At 50.4% G+C, this 13,967-nt stretch overlaps 1 protein-coding gene across 3 annotated transcripts in view; it reads left to right on the top strand.

Moving 5' to 3' along the window:
• The window catches only part of prph2b (peripherin 2b (retinal degeneration, slow)), a 17,082-nt gene extending 4,066 nt beyond the window's left edge, over positions 1-13,016 (top strand). The window contains exons 2-4 of one of the 3 annotated variants that reach the window (XR_007035920.1): positions 1,995-2,241; positions 10,837-11,663; positions 12,258-12,387. Coding sequence is in view for 2 of the 3 variants with exons in the window: in XM_047350959.1 (XP_047206915.1) it covers positions 1,995-2,241; positions 10,837-11,040 (451 nt within the window). In the remaining variant the exon portion in view is untranslated. Of the gene's footprint in view, positions 1-1,994; positions 2,242-10,836 lie in introns of all 3 variants that reach the window. The other 2 variants (XM_047350961.1, XM_047350959.1) reach the window with 2 other exon arrangements.
• Positions 13,017-13,967: the final 951 nt, after the last annotated feature.

The following is a 13,967-nucleotide window of genomic DNA, read 5'->3' as shown; positions in this document are numbered from 1 at the left end:
ATGGATGGATGGATGATGGATGGATGGATGGATGGATGGATGGACGATGGATGGATGGATGGATGGATGGATGGATGGATGGATGGACGATGGATGGATGGATGGATGGATGGATGGATGGATGGATGGATGGATGGATGGATGATGGATGGATGGATGGACCCATCAGCTCACTGATGATATGGACACCATGACTCCATGGCTGAAGGTCACCATGGTCACACCCTGACAGAAAGATAAATCTGTGTGATCAGTATCTCAGCAAACATTCACACTGCTGGTCCCGACCAGGAAATGGTCCACAGATCAGAAAAAGTTAGACCACTTCCACCTTCAGCTGGCCGGTTTGTTTCACAAGAAGATTTTTTTGACCGGATCAAAACAAAGTGAAGCAGTTGCAACATGTTGTTTTGGGGGCAATATTACGTTGACAGGCCAGAAAAAAGCAGGAAGGGTTCTGTTGCTACTTTAGTCTTCAAACGTTATCGTGTGCCTACACCTCACTACTCCACGTAGCCCCATGAGTTATTTTCAAACTCTTTCATCTTTGGATTCGCGCTCTTACTTAGTTTTTTCTCTTCTTCTTCTGCTCCTCCAATGCCCCGCCCTTCGTTACATCGTCTCTTTCTGCTTTTGGTATGCTGGTCCAGTATGCATTCACACTGCAAGCAAAGCACTCCAGGGTTTAGAAAAATTGTGTCAAGACCGGCCGTTGTAATCCTGCCAGGGTGCGATTCTCTGGTCTGTTTTAGGGTCTGGGATGGGTTCACACCAGCGTGATCCGCTCCAGAAACCGGGCTCTGGTATGAAGCATCCCAAAGGTTTGGTGTTAAAGCACTGTCAGGTGCAGTGTGAGCGTGCTCAGTTTGGCCTATCTGGAAGTAAACGGTTTACCAAAACAGGAGAGATGATGTCTAAGTACAACCTGCCAAGTTTAAGGAACATTCATTTATAGGGTTTTACTCTAAAGGGTTATGGTATCATGATTAGCTAATGCGACTTTTTCCTTAGTGTAAATCTGTGAATACGACGCTCCGCCCCAGCAACCCCCCTCATCTATGAACTAAACTTTATGGCCGTTTGATAAAACTTCTATCTCTTCTTCAAGGACAATGACACCTTCGTCGGTGTTGACAGTCTAATTCTTTGCACACATGATCATACTTAAATATTGGCACCTAATGAGTCCACCATGCTCCCGCAAAATCTTTGCTTATGTGTGTTGCTTTCCCATGCTCCTTATTTTTTACCTAAATGTGGATTTAATTTCTTCATTTATTCTCCTTTTCGTAGATTTTTAGATTTACCAGTGAAAGGAAAATACTAGTTTCTTCAAAATTTGAACAAAAGCTGTTTTTACACCAGTGACTCAGCTTCCTTAGTTAGAACTCAATGATTGCTGAGTTAAATTTCAATGGATGTAAATGACTTATTATGGGACTACAACTGCATTATACCAGTGAACCCAAGGATGATTCTCTCTTAGCACAAGATGCTTTCCCCTACATAGAGGACTTTATGATATTATTACCTCTTTAGAAAGATTGGTTTAGAACCAGCTCTTACCAGTAAAACCCAAAGGATTATTAATGTTTTCTATTGTAATGTTGCCCAGAGATTTTTAGATTTCTTAGAAGGATTGTAGTATCATTTGATTAGTTTTTCTCTTTATTTTCTTTGTGACTGTATTGTAATTGTATGTCCAGCGCTTTGAGTGTCTCGTTACTGAAAAGCACTATATAAATAAACTTACCTACCTACCTACCATTAGGAGACCTCCATGATTCTCCAAACTGAGCACACCAAGAATGATACTTGCAGCAAGTGAGACACTGATTGATGAACTGTCCCTTTACGATAAAACTCACCTGGTACCACATCTGTCTACCTGCTGGATGGTGAGGTTTTACTCAAGTGTCCTGAGTTACCTGAGGATCCCTAAGGGACCCTTAGGGGCCATGAGGAGCTGGCTGACCTCTGTTTTTGTCCCTCAGCCGTGTCTTCAGTAATGTGGAGGGGAAGTACCTCATGGACAGTGTCCCGTTCAGCTGCTGTAACCCTGGCTCCCCCCGGCCTTGCATCCAGCATCACCTGACTAATAACTCCGCCCACTATGATTACGACCACCGCACCGAGGAGCTGAACATTTGGTCCAGGGGCTGCCGTGAGGCCGTCTTCTCCTTTTACAGCAGCATCATGACCAGCATTGGAGCACTTCTCATCTTCACCATCATCCTGGAGGTAAGACTTCACCAGGTCTCCACCCACATACCACAGCAGCCAATCAGTATCTAGCTTGGGCCATATACTTTCTTAAAGAAACTGAGATGCTGGTCTTTGTGACCTACATGTTGTCCAGATGTCTCAGTGACAGCCAGTATATACTCGCTGATTCTCACTGAACTGAAACCTGGATGAAAAACATCTAACCCTAACCCTATCCAGAGTCAAAGACTGAAACTACTGTAGTGATAAATGAGGTCTAACCCACATCATCATCCCTCCACCACCGTACTTGACAGTTGCTATGATGTTTTTGTGTTGATCTGCAGTGTCTGATTCTCTTCAAACATGATCCTGTCCTTATGGCAAATCCTGCTCCTCCGTTCCCTGCTCCTCCGTTACCTGCTCCTCCGTTCCCTGCTCCTCCCTTCCCTGTTCCTCCGTTCCCTGCTCCTCCCTTCCCTGTTCCTCCGTTCCCTGCTCCTCCGTTCCCTGTTCCTCTGTTCCCTGCTCCTCCCTTCCCTGTTCCTCCGTTCCCTGCTCCTCCCTTCCCTGTTCCTCCGTTCCCTGCTCCTCCCTTCCCTGTTCCTCCGTTCCCTGCTCCTCCGTTCCCTGCTCCTCCCTTCTCTGCTCCTCCGTTCCCTGCTCCTCCCTTCTCTGCTCCTCCGTTCCCTGCTCCTCCCTTCTCTGCTCCTCCGTTCCCTGCTCCTCCCTTCTCTGCTCCTCCGTTCCCTGCTCCTCCCTTCTCTGCTCCTCCGTTCCCTGCTCCTCCCTTCCCTGTTCCTCCGTTCCCTGCTCCTCCCTTCCCTGTTCCTCCGTTCCCTGCTCCTCCCTTCCCCGTTCCTCCGTTCCCTGCTCCTCCGTTCCCTGCTCCTCCCTTCCCCGTTCCTCCGTTCCCTGCTCCTCCCTTCCCCGTTCCTCCGTTCCCTGCTCCTCCCTTCCCTGTTCCTCCGTTCCCTGCTCCTCCGTTCCCTGCTCCTCCCTTCTCTGCTCCTCCGTTCCCTGCTCCTCCCTTCTCTGCTCCTCTGTTCCCTGCTCCTCCCTTCTCTGCTCCTCCGTTCCCTGCTCCTCCGTTCCCTGCTCCTCCCTTCCCTGTTCCTCCATTCCCTGCTCCTCCCTTCCCTGTTCCTCCGTTCCCTGCTCCTCCGTTCCCTGCTCCTCCCTTCTCTGATCCTCCGTTCCCTGCTCCTCCCTTCCCTGCTCCTCCGTTCCCTGTTCCTCCGTTCCCTGCTCCTCCGTTCCCTGCTCCTCCCTTCCCCGTTCCTCCGTTCCCTGCTCCTCCCTTCCCTGTTCCTCCGTTCCCTGCTCCTCCGTTCCCTGTTCCTCTGTTCCCTGCTCCTCCCTTCCCTGTTCCTCCGTTCCCTGCTCCTCCCTTCCCTGTTCCTCCGTTCCCTGCTCCTCCCTTCCCTGTTCCTCCGTTCCCTGCTCCTCCGTTCCCTGCTCCTCCCTTCTCTGCTCCTCCGTTCCCTGCTCCTCCCTTCTCTGCTCCTCCGTTCCCTGCTCCTCCCTTCTCTGCTCCTCCGTTCCCTGCTCCTCCCTTCTCTGCTCCTCCGTTCCCTGCTCCTCCCTTCTCTGCTCCTCCGTTCCCTGCTCCTCCCTTCCCTGTTCCTCCGTTCCCTGCTCCTCCCTTCCCTGTTCCTCCGTTCCCTGCTCCTCCCTTCCCCGTTCCTCCGTTCCCTGCTCCTCCGTTCCCTGCTCCTCCCTTCCCCGTTCCTCCGTTCCCTGCTCCTCCCTTCCCCGTTCCTCCGTTCCCTGCTCCTCCCTTCCCTGTTCCTCCGTTCCCTGCTCCTCCGTTCCCTGCTCCTCCTTCTCTGCTCCTCCGTTCCCTGCTCCTCCCTTCTCTGCTCCTCTGTTCCCTGCTCCTCCCTTCTCTGCTCCTCCGTTCCCTGCTCCTCCGTTCCCTGCTCCTCCCTTCCCTGTTCCTCCATTCCCTGCTCCTCCCTTCCCTGTTCCTCCGTTCCCTGCTCCTCCGTTCCCTGCTCCTCCCTTCTCTGATCCTCCGTTCCCTGCTCCTCCCTTCCCTGCTCCTCCGTTCCCTGTTCCTCCGTTCCCTGCTCCTCCGTTCCCTGCTCCTCCCTTCCCCGTTCCTCCGTTCCCTGCTCCTCCCTTCCCTGTTCCTCCGTTCCCTGCTCCTCCGTTCCCTGCTCCTCCCTTCCCTGTTCCTCCGTTCCCTGCTCCTCCGTTCCCCGCACCTCCCTTTCTCTGCTCCTCCGTTCCCTGCTCCTCCCTTCCCCGTTCCTCCGTTCCCTGCTCCTCCCTTCCCTGTTCCTCCGTTCCCTGCTCCTCCCTTCCCCGTTCCTTCGTTCCCTGCTCCTCCCTTCCCTGCTCCTCCCTTCTCCGTTCCTTCGTTCCCTGCTCCTCCCTTCCCCGTTCCTCCGTTCCCTGCTCCTCCCTTCCCCGTTCCTCCGTTCCCTGCTCCTCCCTTCCCCGTTCCTCCGTTCCCTGCTCCTCCGTTCCCTGCTCCTCCCTTCTCTGCTCCTCCATTCCCTGCTCCTCCCTTCTCTGCTCCTCCGTTCCCTGCTCCTCCCTTCTCTGCTCCTCCCTTCCCTGTTCCTCCATTCCCTGCTCCTCCCTTCCCTGTTCCTCCGTTCCCTGCTCCTCCCTTCTCTGCTCCTCCGTTCCCTGCTCCTCCCTTCTCTGATCCTCCGTTCCCTGCTCCTCCCTTCTCTGCTCCTCTGTTCCCTGCTCCTCCCTTCTCTGCTCCTCCGTTCCCTGCTCCTCCCTTCTCTGATCCTCCGTTCCCTGCTCCTCCCTTCTCTGCTCCTCTGTTCCCTGCTCCTCCCTTCTCTGCTCCTCCGTTCCCTGCTCCTCCGTTCCCTGCTCCTCCCTTCCCTGTTCCTCCGTTCCCTGTTCCTCTGTTCCCTGCTCCTCCCTTCCCTGTTCCTCCGTTCCCTGCTCCTCCCTTCCCTGTTCCTCCGTTCCCTGCTCCTCCCTTCCCTGTTCCTCCGTTCCCTGCTCCTCCGTTCCCTGCTCCTCCCTTCTCTGCTCCTCCGTTCCCTGCTCCTCCCTTCTCTGCTCCTCCGTTCCCTGCTCCTCCCTTCTCTGCTCCTCCGTTCCCTGCTCCTCCCTTCTCTGCTCCTCCGTTCCCTGCTCCTCCCTTCCCTGTTCCTCCGTTCCCTGCTCCTCCCTTCCCCGTTCCTCCGTTCCCTGCTCCTCCCTTCCCCGTTCCTTCGTTCCCTGCTCCTCCCTTCCCTGCTCCTCCCTTCCCCGTTCCTTCGTTCCCTGCTCCTCCGTTCCCCGCTCCTCCCTTCTCTGCTCCTCCGTTCCCTGCTCCTCCCTTCCCCGTTCCTCCGTTCCCTGCTCCTCCCTTCCCCGTTCCTCCGTTCCCTGCTCCTCCCTTCCCTGTTCCTCCGTTCCCTGCTCCTCCGTTCCCTGCTCCTCCCTTCCCCGTTCCTTCGTTCCCTGCTCCTCCCTTCCCCGTTCCTTCGTTCCCTGCTCCTCCCTTCCCCGTTCCTTCGTTCCCTGCTCCTCCCTTCCCTGCTCCTCCCTTCCCCGTGCCTTCGTTCCCTGCTCCTCCCTTCCCTGTTCCTTCGTTCCCTGCTCCTCCCTTCCCTGCTCCTCCCTTCCCCCGTTCCTTCGTTCCCTGCTCCTCCCTTCCCCGTTCCTTCGTTCCCTGCTCCTCCCTTCCCCGTTCCTTCGTTCCCTGCTCCTCCCTTCCCTGCTCCTCCCTTCCCCGTTCCTTCGTTCCCTGCTCCTCCCTTCCCCGTTCCTTCATTCCCTGCTCCTCCCTTCCCTGCTCCTCCCTTCCCCGTGCCTTCGTTCCCTGCTCCTCCCTTCCCTGTTCCTCCGTTCCCTGCTCCTCCGTTCCCTGCTCCTCCCTTCTCTGCTCCTCCGTTCCCTGCTCCTCCCTTCTCTGCTCCTCCGTTCCCTGCTACTCCCTTCCCTGCTCCTCCGTTCCCTGTTCCTCCGTTCCCTGCTCCTCCGTTCCCTGCTCCTCCCTTCCCCGTTCCTCCGTTCCCTGCTCCTCCCTTCCCTGTTCCTCCGTTCCCTGCTCCTCCGTTCCCTGCTCCTCCCTTCCCCGTTCCTCTGTTCCCTGCTCCTCCCTTCCCCGTTCCTCCGTTCCCCGCTCCTCCCTTCTCTGCTCCTCTGTTCCCTGCTCCTCCCTTCCCTGTTCCTCCGTTCCCCGTTCCTCCGTTCTCTGCTCCTCCCTTCCCCGTTCCTTCGTTCCCTGCTCCTCCCTTCCCCGTTCCTTCGTTCCCTGCTCCTCCCTTCCCCGTTCCTCCGTTCCCTGCTCCTCCCTTCCCCGTTCCTCTGTTCCCTGCTCCTCCCTTCCCCGTTCCTCCGTTCCCCGCTCCTCCCTTCTCTGCTCCTCTGTTCCCTGCTCCTCCCTTCCCTGTTCCTCCGTTCCCTGCTCCTCCCTTCCCCGTTCCTTCGTTCCCTGCTCCTCCCTTCCCCGTTCCTTCGTTCCCTGCTCCTCCCTTCCCCGTTCCTCCGTTCCCTGCTCCTCCCTTCCCCGTTCCTCCGTTCCCTGCTCCTCCCTTCCCCGTTCCTCTGTTCCCTGCTCCTCCCTTCCCCGTTCCTCCGTTCCCCGCTCCTCCCTTCTCTGCTCCTCTGTTCCCTGCTCCTCCCTTCCCTGTTCCTCCGTTCCCCGTTCCTCCGTTCTCTGCTCCTCCCTTCCCCGTTCCTTCGTTCCCTGCTCCTCCCTTCCCCGTTCCTTCGTTCCCTGCTCCTCCCTTCCCCGTTCCTCCGTTCCCTGCTCCTCCCTTACCCGTTCCTTCGTTCCCTGCTCCTCCCTTCCCTGCTCCTCCCTTCCCCGTTCCTTCGTTCCCTGCTCCTCCCTTCACTGCTCTGTGAACGTTATTCACTGCGCTGCTGTTTAGTAAAAACTCAGGAATATTCAGGTAATCTCCCGCATAAAGAAAGGTTTTCCACAGTGTACTTGGTAAACAGAGATACAACTTTAGCAAACTGTTCTCAACTATTAAATATTCAGCCAGTTGAAACAAAACTGTAATTGTTTTTTGGAAATCAAAAATATACATCTACATGAAGATATAAACCTTAACCCTGAAATATTAACATGACTGAATATAATAACCCTCCGTTTTACTGTTGAAGTAAAAATCGTGTTCCTGTTTAGGCTACATGCAGATTACAGACTTCATTATCAGAATCATTTTGTTATTTTACCTGAATAATTCACAAACAGTCATAGATTAGGGAATTATTTCAGTATTTTTATACTATTCCATTCTTTTATATTGATAAAGTAAGTTAATAAAAACATGTTTATTTGCCTAAAATCTTTGTTCTTTGTTTTATCATAATAATAATCAACCAACCAAAGGGAAAATCATAAAATAATTCAAACATCACAACATTTCAAGTAAAATATCAGTATCGGCGATACTAGCCTTGTATTTACTTGGTATTGGATCGGTACCAGAATTCCCAGTATCGCACACCTCTAAACAAATCCCAGACTGAATGGACTGCGAGTGATCCGTTCACTCCACGGTCCGTTCAGAACTCAGTCTAAGTTCTGCGGAGCTGGTTCAGTCTTTTTCACAGCTTGCTGGACAAAGTCTGGATTCCAACACCTAAAACTGTGGATGAAAGATGGCTCGTTCTGTCCGCTAACCACGCTGCCCGTTACCGTAACCATGGTGATGGGGGCTCTGCTGTCTTCCTTCCAGACTGGGAGACTTGTAGAGACCACTTCTCTGGGACAGTTTGCTTCTGCAGGCCTCAGAGAGAGAAAGTCAAGCCAGGCGTGTACCTTAATTCGCGTTTTTATGAATGAATACCGGGTACACAAACAGTTATTCACTCATACTTGTGCATATGATCGTGTGATCTTATGACACTCTTGGATCCAGTAGAAGAGACATCAGCACGCTTGTCTTCCCTATCTGGTCCCTTTCGAAGGCGGGAAGAGGGCGGATGTAGCAACAGCTGTGCGTAATTTGGGCAGTGGCGTCACAGGAAGTCCGCAGTTATCCCGTTTCGTGGCTGTGCTGGAAGAAGGTTTATGCACTTTATTTTGAAAAGTTCCAGAAGAGTTCGTACCGAAGTTTAATGTTGAAATCCATGGCTGGGTCCCAACAGCACGAAGAGGGAAGCTGGACCTCCTTCCAGGTGCTGCTCATGAGGAGATGGCTGGTATCTGAGGAAATTAAAACATCTGGAACCAGAACAGAGCCATCACTCTGAGCTGACATTCTGTTGGCATGGTAGTTGGCTTCCATGGTAACCCTGTCTCCTTCTTCCTGTAGCAATACAGGTCCTTCTCAAAATATTAGCATATTGTGATAAAGTTCATTATTTTCCATAATGTCATGATGAAAATTTAACATTCATATATTTTAGATTCATTGCACACTAACTGAAATATTTCAGGTCTTTTATTGTCTTAATACGGATGATTTTGGCATACAGCTCATGAAAATCCAAAATTCCTATCTCACAAAATTAGCATATCATTAAAAGGGTCTCTAAACGAGCTATGAACCTAATCATCTGAATCAACGAGTTAACTCTAAACACCTGCAAAAGATTCCTGAGGCCTTTAAAACTCCCAGCCTGGTTCATCACTCAAAACCCCAATCATGGGTAAGACTGCCGACCTGACTGCTGTCCAGAAGGCCACTATTGACACCCTCAAGCAAGAGGGTAAGACACAGAAAGTCATTTCTGAACGAATAGGCTGTGGGAAGGAAAAAGTGTGGCAGAAAACGCTGCACAACGAGAAGAGGTGACTGGACCCTGAGGAAGATTGTGGAGAAGGGCCGATTCCAGACCTTGGGGGACCTGCGGAGGCAGTGGACTGAGTCTGGAGTAGAAACATCCAGAGCCACCGTGTACAGGTGTGTGCAGGAAATGGGCTACAGGTGCCGCATTCCCCAGGTCAAGCCACTTTTGAACCAGAAACAGCGGCAGAAGCCCCTGACCTGGGCTACAGAGAAGCAGCACTGGACTGTTGCTCAGTGGTCCAAAGTACTTTTTTCGGATGAAAGCAAATTCTGCATGTCATTCGGAAATCAAGGTGCCAGAGTCTGGAGGAAGACTGGGGAGAAGGAAATGCCAAAATGCCAGAAGTCCAGTGTCAAGTACCCACAGTCAGTGATGGTCTGGGGTGCCGTGTCAGCTGCTGGTGTTGGTCCACTGTGTTTTATCAAGGGCAGGGTCAATGCAGCTAGCTATCAGGAGATTTTGGAGCACTTCATGCTTCCATCTGCTGAAAAGCTTTATGGAGATGAAGATTTCATTTTTCAGCACGACCTGGCACCTGCTCACAGTGCCAAAACCACTGGTAAATGGTTTACTGACCATGGTATCACTGTGCTCAATTGGCCTGCCAACTCTCCTGACCTGAACCCCATAGAGAATCTGTGGGATATTGTGAAGAGAACGTTGAGAGACTCAAGACCCAACACTCTGGATGAGCTAAAGGCCGCTATCGAAGCATCCTGGGCCTCCATAAGACCTCAGCAGTGCCACAGGCTGATTGCCTCCATACCACGCCGCATTGAAGCAGTCATTTCTGCAAAAGGATTCCCGACCAAGTATTGAGTGCATAACTGTACATGATTATTTGAAGGTTGATGTTTTTTGTATTAAAACACTTTCTTTTATTGGTCGGATGAAATATGCTAATTTTGTGAGATAGGAATTTTGGGTTTTCATGAGCTGTATGCCAAAATCATCCGTATTAAGACAATAAAAGACCTGAAATATTTCAGTTAGTGTGCAATGAATCTAAAATATATGAATGTTAAATTTTCATCATTACATTATGGAAAATAATGAACTTTATCACAATATGCTAATATTTTGAGAAGGACCTGTAAGTGGTGTTTTGGAGGCTGACAGTTTCCCTTAGCTACTACTTTTAACCTATCAAATGTGTTCGTGGAGGATCAGCGATGTTCCTAATCTTCCTGTTTAAAACAAGATGATCACTTAGAACACCTGAACCAAACCCAATCAGGTGACCGGAGAGGCTGCAGGTTAATGAGGTTTACCACCGATATATGCTCTTGAACCAGACGAGTCACAGAAACATGCAGCAGTCCAACCAACAGGCAGAAATCCTGATTTGAGTCAGTTAACGACTTGCAACGACTATTGATCTGTGTGACGGCTGGTCCTGCTGCTCTGTGCGAGACCTGCTGCGGGTAATCTGCCTGGGGGATCAGGATCAGGAGCTATTCTGGCGGGGGGTTAATCTGCTGCCACAGCGGGATGCATTCTGGGAAAGTCAGGAACACTTCCTGAGAGTTAGGTTATTTGGGTCAGAACAACAAGTTTAACACCATCATTCTGAACTCAGTTCCTGGCTCACACCTGAAGGACTCACCTGAACTCACCTGAGGGAGGGTGGTCAGACTTTAGGAGGGTGTGGTCATGCAGCTCTGAGTCACGTTCTGAATGAATCTCATTGTTCAGGCAGAGAGAACATGTTCCCTGTGCAGCTGAAAGCACTGATCAACCGTGGGATCTCTACAGAGCTGCAGGAACAGGACCCTGCCCACCTGATTACATTGACTGGAGGAAGATGATCTTTCCAAACCTTTTCCCAGTTAATATGTCCTGCAATATCTCCAGATGACCTCATTACAACAGAGCTCTCACTCCTGATCGTGATCTGTCCTGTCTATGTCTTTGGTTCAGGGGGTGGACGTGGCGGGTCTGAAGTACTTGAGCACGGCTCTTGAGACCATGGCGGACCCGGAGAATCCTGAATGTGAGAGCGAAGGTTGGCTGCTGGAGAAAGGCTTCAAGGACACCCTCGCTGACATGCTCACCAAAATGAAGACGCTGGGACGGGCCAACCAGGTGGAGGAGGGCGGGGACTCTCCTGAGGCCGCGACCTGAAAGCCCCGCCCAACACATAAAACTGAGGTCTCCCCCTCCCCCCACCCCCACAGCAGCCATATGCCCCCCCCCACAAGAATGGGGGCCACGAGAGGAGGCGCCGTTTTCAAGGACCGCACAAACACCACTAAGCATGTGCACCCAACATTCATGACACACACTGAGACATAAACACACACACACCAACACACCCAACATGGGTTGTTTCCGGACTGTAAATATGTCAAACAGGTTACATTTTAAAATAAACAGAACCCGGCTGCTGTATATGAATCTGATGGAGTCCAGGTGACCTGAGCCCGACCGATACCAATGACTTGGCTCAGCTGGCATCCAACGTGTCGGACATGTAGTTGCTGCTGCAGTTCAACAGTTTGTCCTGCAGAGGGCGCAACTTTGAAGGACTCTTGCCAAACATATTATATTATAATAATATAATATTCTAATTAGTTATAATATATATATATATTTTTTTTTACCTTCTCATTTTTGTTTGTGTGTCGGTGACGTTCAGTATCGGTCGGGCTCTGGTCCTTTCCACCACTGACCTCTGGTGGGATCGGTTGTTATGGAAACAGGCAGCCAAAGAGCAGGTCAACGTACACCGTTTTACACACCTGCAGGTAAACTCTTACACATCTGGATTTTACAGTGAAGTTTATGCAGGATAATCCAGCTGTGCATTAGGCGTACTGTTGGGGATACACAGCTGCAGGCAGGAAGTGATGTCAACAGACAGGAAGTCCTGCCATAATTACACATATGCTGTGTCCAAAGTCAGGGGCTGCATCAGAATCAGGGTCTACGTAGGCCGGGTGCTTCAGAGGCCACCAAAACTGCAAAGACCAGAAATGATTGGCTGTGAAACTGGACAGTCTGTTCCCACCCTTGCCTCAGTGCAACTTCTGTCACCTAGCAACCGTGACAGTGTGAGGAACTCCAGCAGTTGTATCGTCGTTGTTGTATCTCAGCCTCTTCTGTAAAATGTTTTGTTTTCTTATCTTTTCATTTTATTCTCGTTCATTACTTAGATGTTTAAAATGTTCAAAATAATCTTTATGTTCATAGATAAAAAATAGTACATATTGATGACAAATACCATTTGTTTAATTTATTAGTTAAACTTATAACAACTTAAACACTGATATTAACTTTGTGAAGCTTAAATCAATTTATTTGTAAAGCAACTTATTCAGGTTCCTGTCTTTCCAATGCAGCGAATAATCTGTCCATCCGAACCCGTCCATCAGATCTGGAGAGATGTCGGGTGCATTTGGGCGAGCCTTCGAATTTGGACAATCTTCGGCACCTCGCTAGGATGTAATCGGCCTACAAACGTGGCCTTTGAAGGGTGCAGCCCCTGAATTTGGACACAGCCATAGTGATGTCAGAGGTACAGGAAGTGATGTCATAATTACAGAAAATTATGACAACAGAAAATAAGTCATGTCAGAGTTGCAGGGAATTATGGCAGCTGAAATTAGATGATGTCAGAGTTTCAACAAGTTATGTCATCAGTCAGGAAGTGATGTCATAATTACTGGAAATTATGTCAATAGCTAAGAAGGGATGTCAGTGCTACAGAAGGTGATGAAGCAGAAAGGATGTCAGAGCGACCAGAACTGATGCTAGAAGCGGTGGTGAAGTTAGAGGAAGTGATGTCAGAGTAATGTCAGACATGTTCCTGAATGCAGGAGCTGTGTCTGCACATCCATCTCCACAGCTGTTCTGTTCCTCCAGCTGTTCTGAAAAGACTCTGAAGATTATTTCACTCTTTGGTACAGTTTGAATGTTTCTGAGCATGCTCAATGCAATAGGTCAGCTGAGCCTGGCAGACAGCGTGCAGGGTGAAATGTGTTGGGTCTGACACTAGACCGAGCAGCACACTGTAGCTGAGTGTGTAGAGCTGTGTAGGTAGAGATGTTTTGTGATGTTTGTAGAGACTCTGCTGTGTTCCATAAAACACCAGAACCAAACTGTTTCCTTTGTCTTTTATTCAACATCAGCTTCACTCACCTGCAGATGGTGCTTCTGAGGCTCACCTTAAATCATCCTTGAATTGGAAACCTCTCCGTCCTCCTCAAACTGATGACCTGAAGAGCAATTCTCTCCTCAAGATCCGAATGTTTTCAAACTGGATCCATCTCGGTGTTTACAAACCTTTTACAGAAATTGTCAGGCGTTTCAAGATATAGAACCTCCTACGTTTCTCTGGGTTCTCTGTATCTTCTGCAGATGTTTAACAGATGTTTTGGTTTAGCGTTTTTTTTAAAGATCAACAGTGTTTTTCTGCAGGTCGCTGCATCGTTGCAGCAGCTAAACAGATGAAGATGTTAATCAGCTCAGGGCGCAGATTAACTCTGCTGATGTCAGGTGAGGCTCAGAGCGGCAGTCGTGACGCAGAAAGGAACCCCAGGGGGCTGGACCGGGCTCTTTGCTGCAGAACTAGAACATCAACCTAAGCAGAACACAAATGGTTCTGATGAATTTAATTCGTTTTGGGTTCCAGTTTAAAATGAGCCTTAGCATTCCAATGATAAGTGAAAGTATCATGACCAGGCTGATCATCTGAACGTGACACGTGAGACCATGTGACTGTAGGTCAGAGATCGGAGATTAAAACAGAGAACAGAGAGCCTGAAGGTCTGTGTGAACAAGTTCTGGAGGTTCAGAAAATAGCCCTGACCCAAGTCATGTGACCTGCAGACCTGTCACCAATACCCTCAGTGGTGGGATGAACCATCCCACCACTATGAAATAACTGAAGCTGGAGATGCAGCAGGAAGCTTAGAAAACCTTCAAGTGGCAGCTTCACAGCTCGAAGGAAAGATGGAGAGACGTTCATAAAGAAGGTCTGAGCTTTCGGGGGGGAACATAACAGAACGGGCCAGCAGAACTGTTCTTTAAACTCTGGATTGTATTTCTGT

The sequence above is a fragment of the Girardinichthys multiradiatus genome, chromosome 22 (genome assembly GCF_021462225.1).
Source record: "Girardinichthys multiradiatus isolate DD_20200921_A chromosome 22, DD_fGirMul_XY1, whole genome shotgun sequence".
Lineage (NCBI taxonomy): Eukaryota > Metazoa > Chordata > Actinopteri > Cyprinodontiformes > Goodeidae > Girardinichthys > Girardinichthys multiradiatus.
This window is presented reverse-complemented; position numbering and strand designations above follow the sequence as displayed.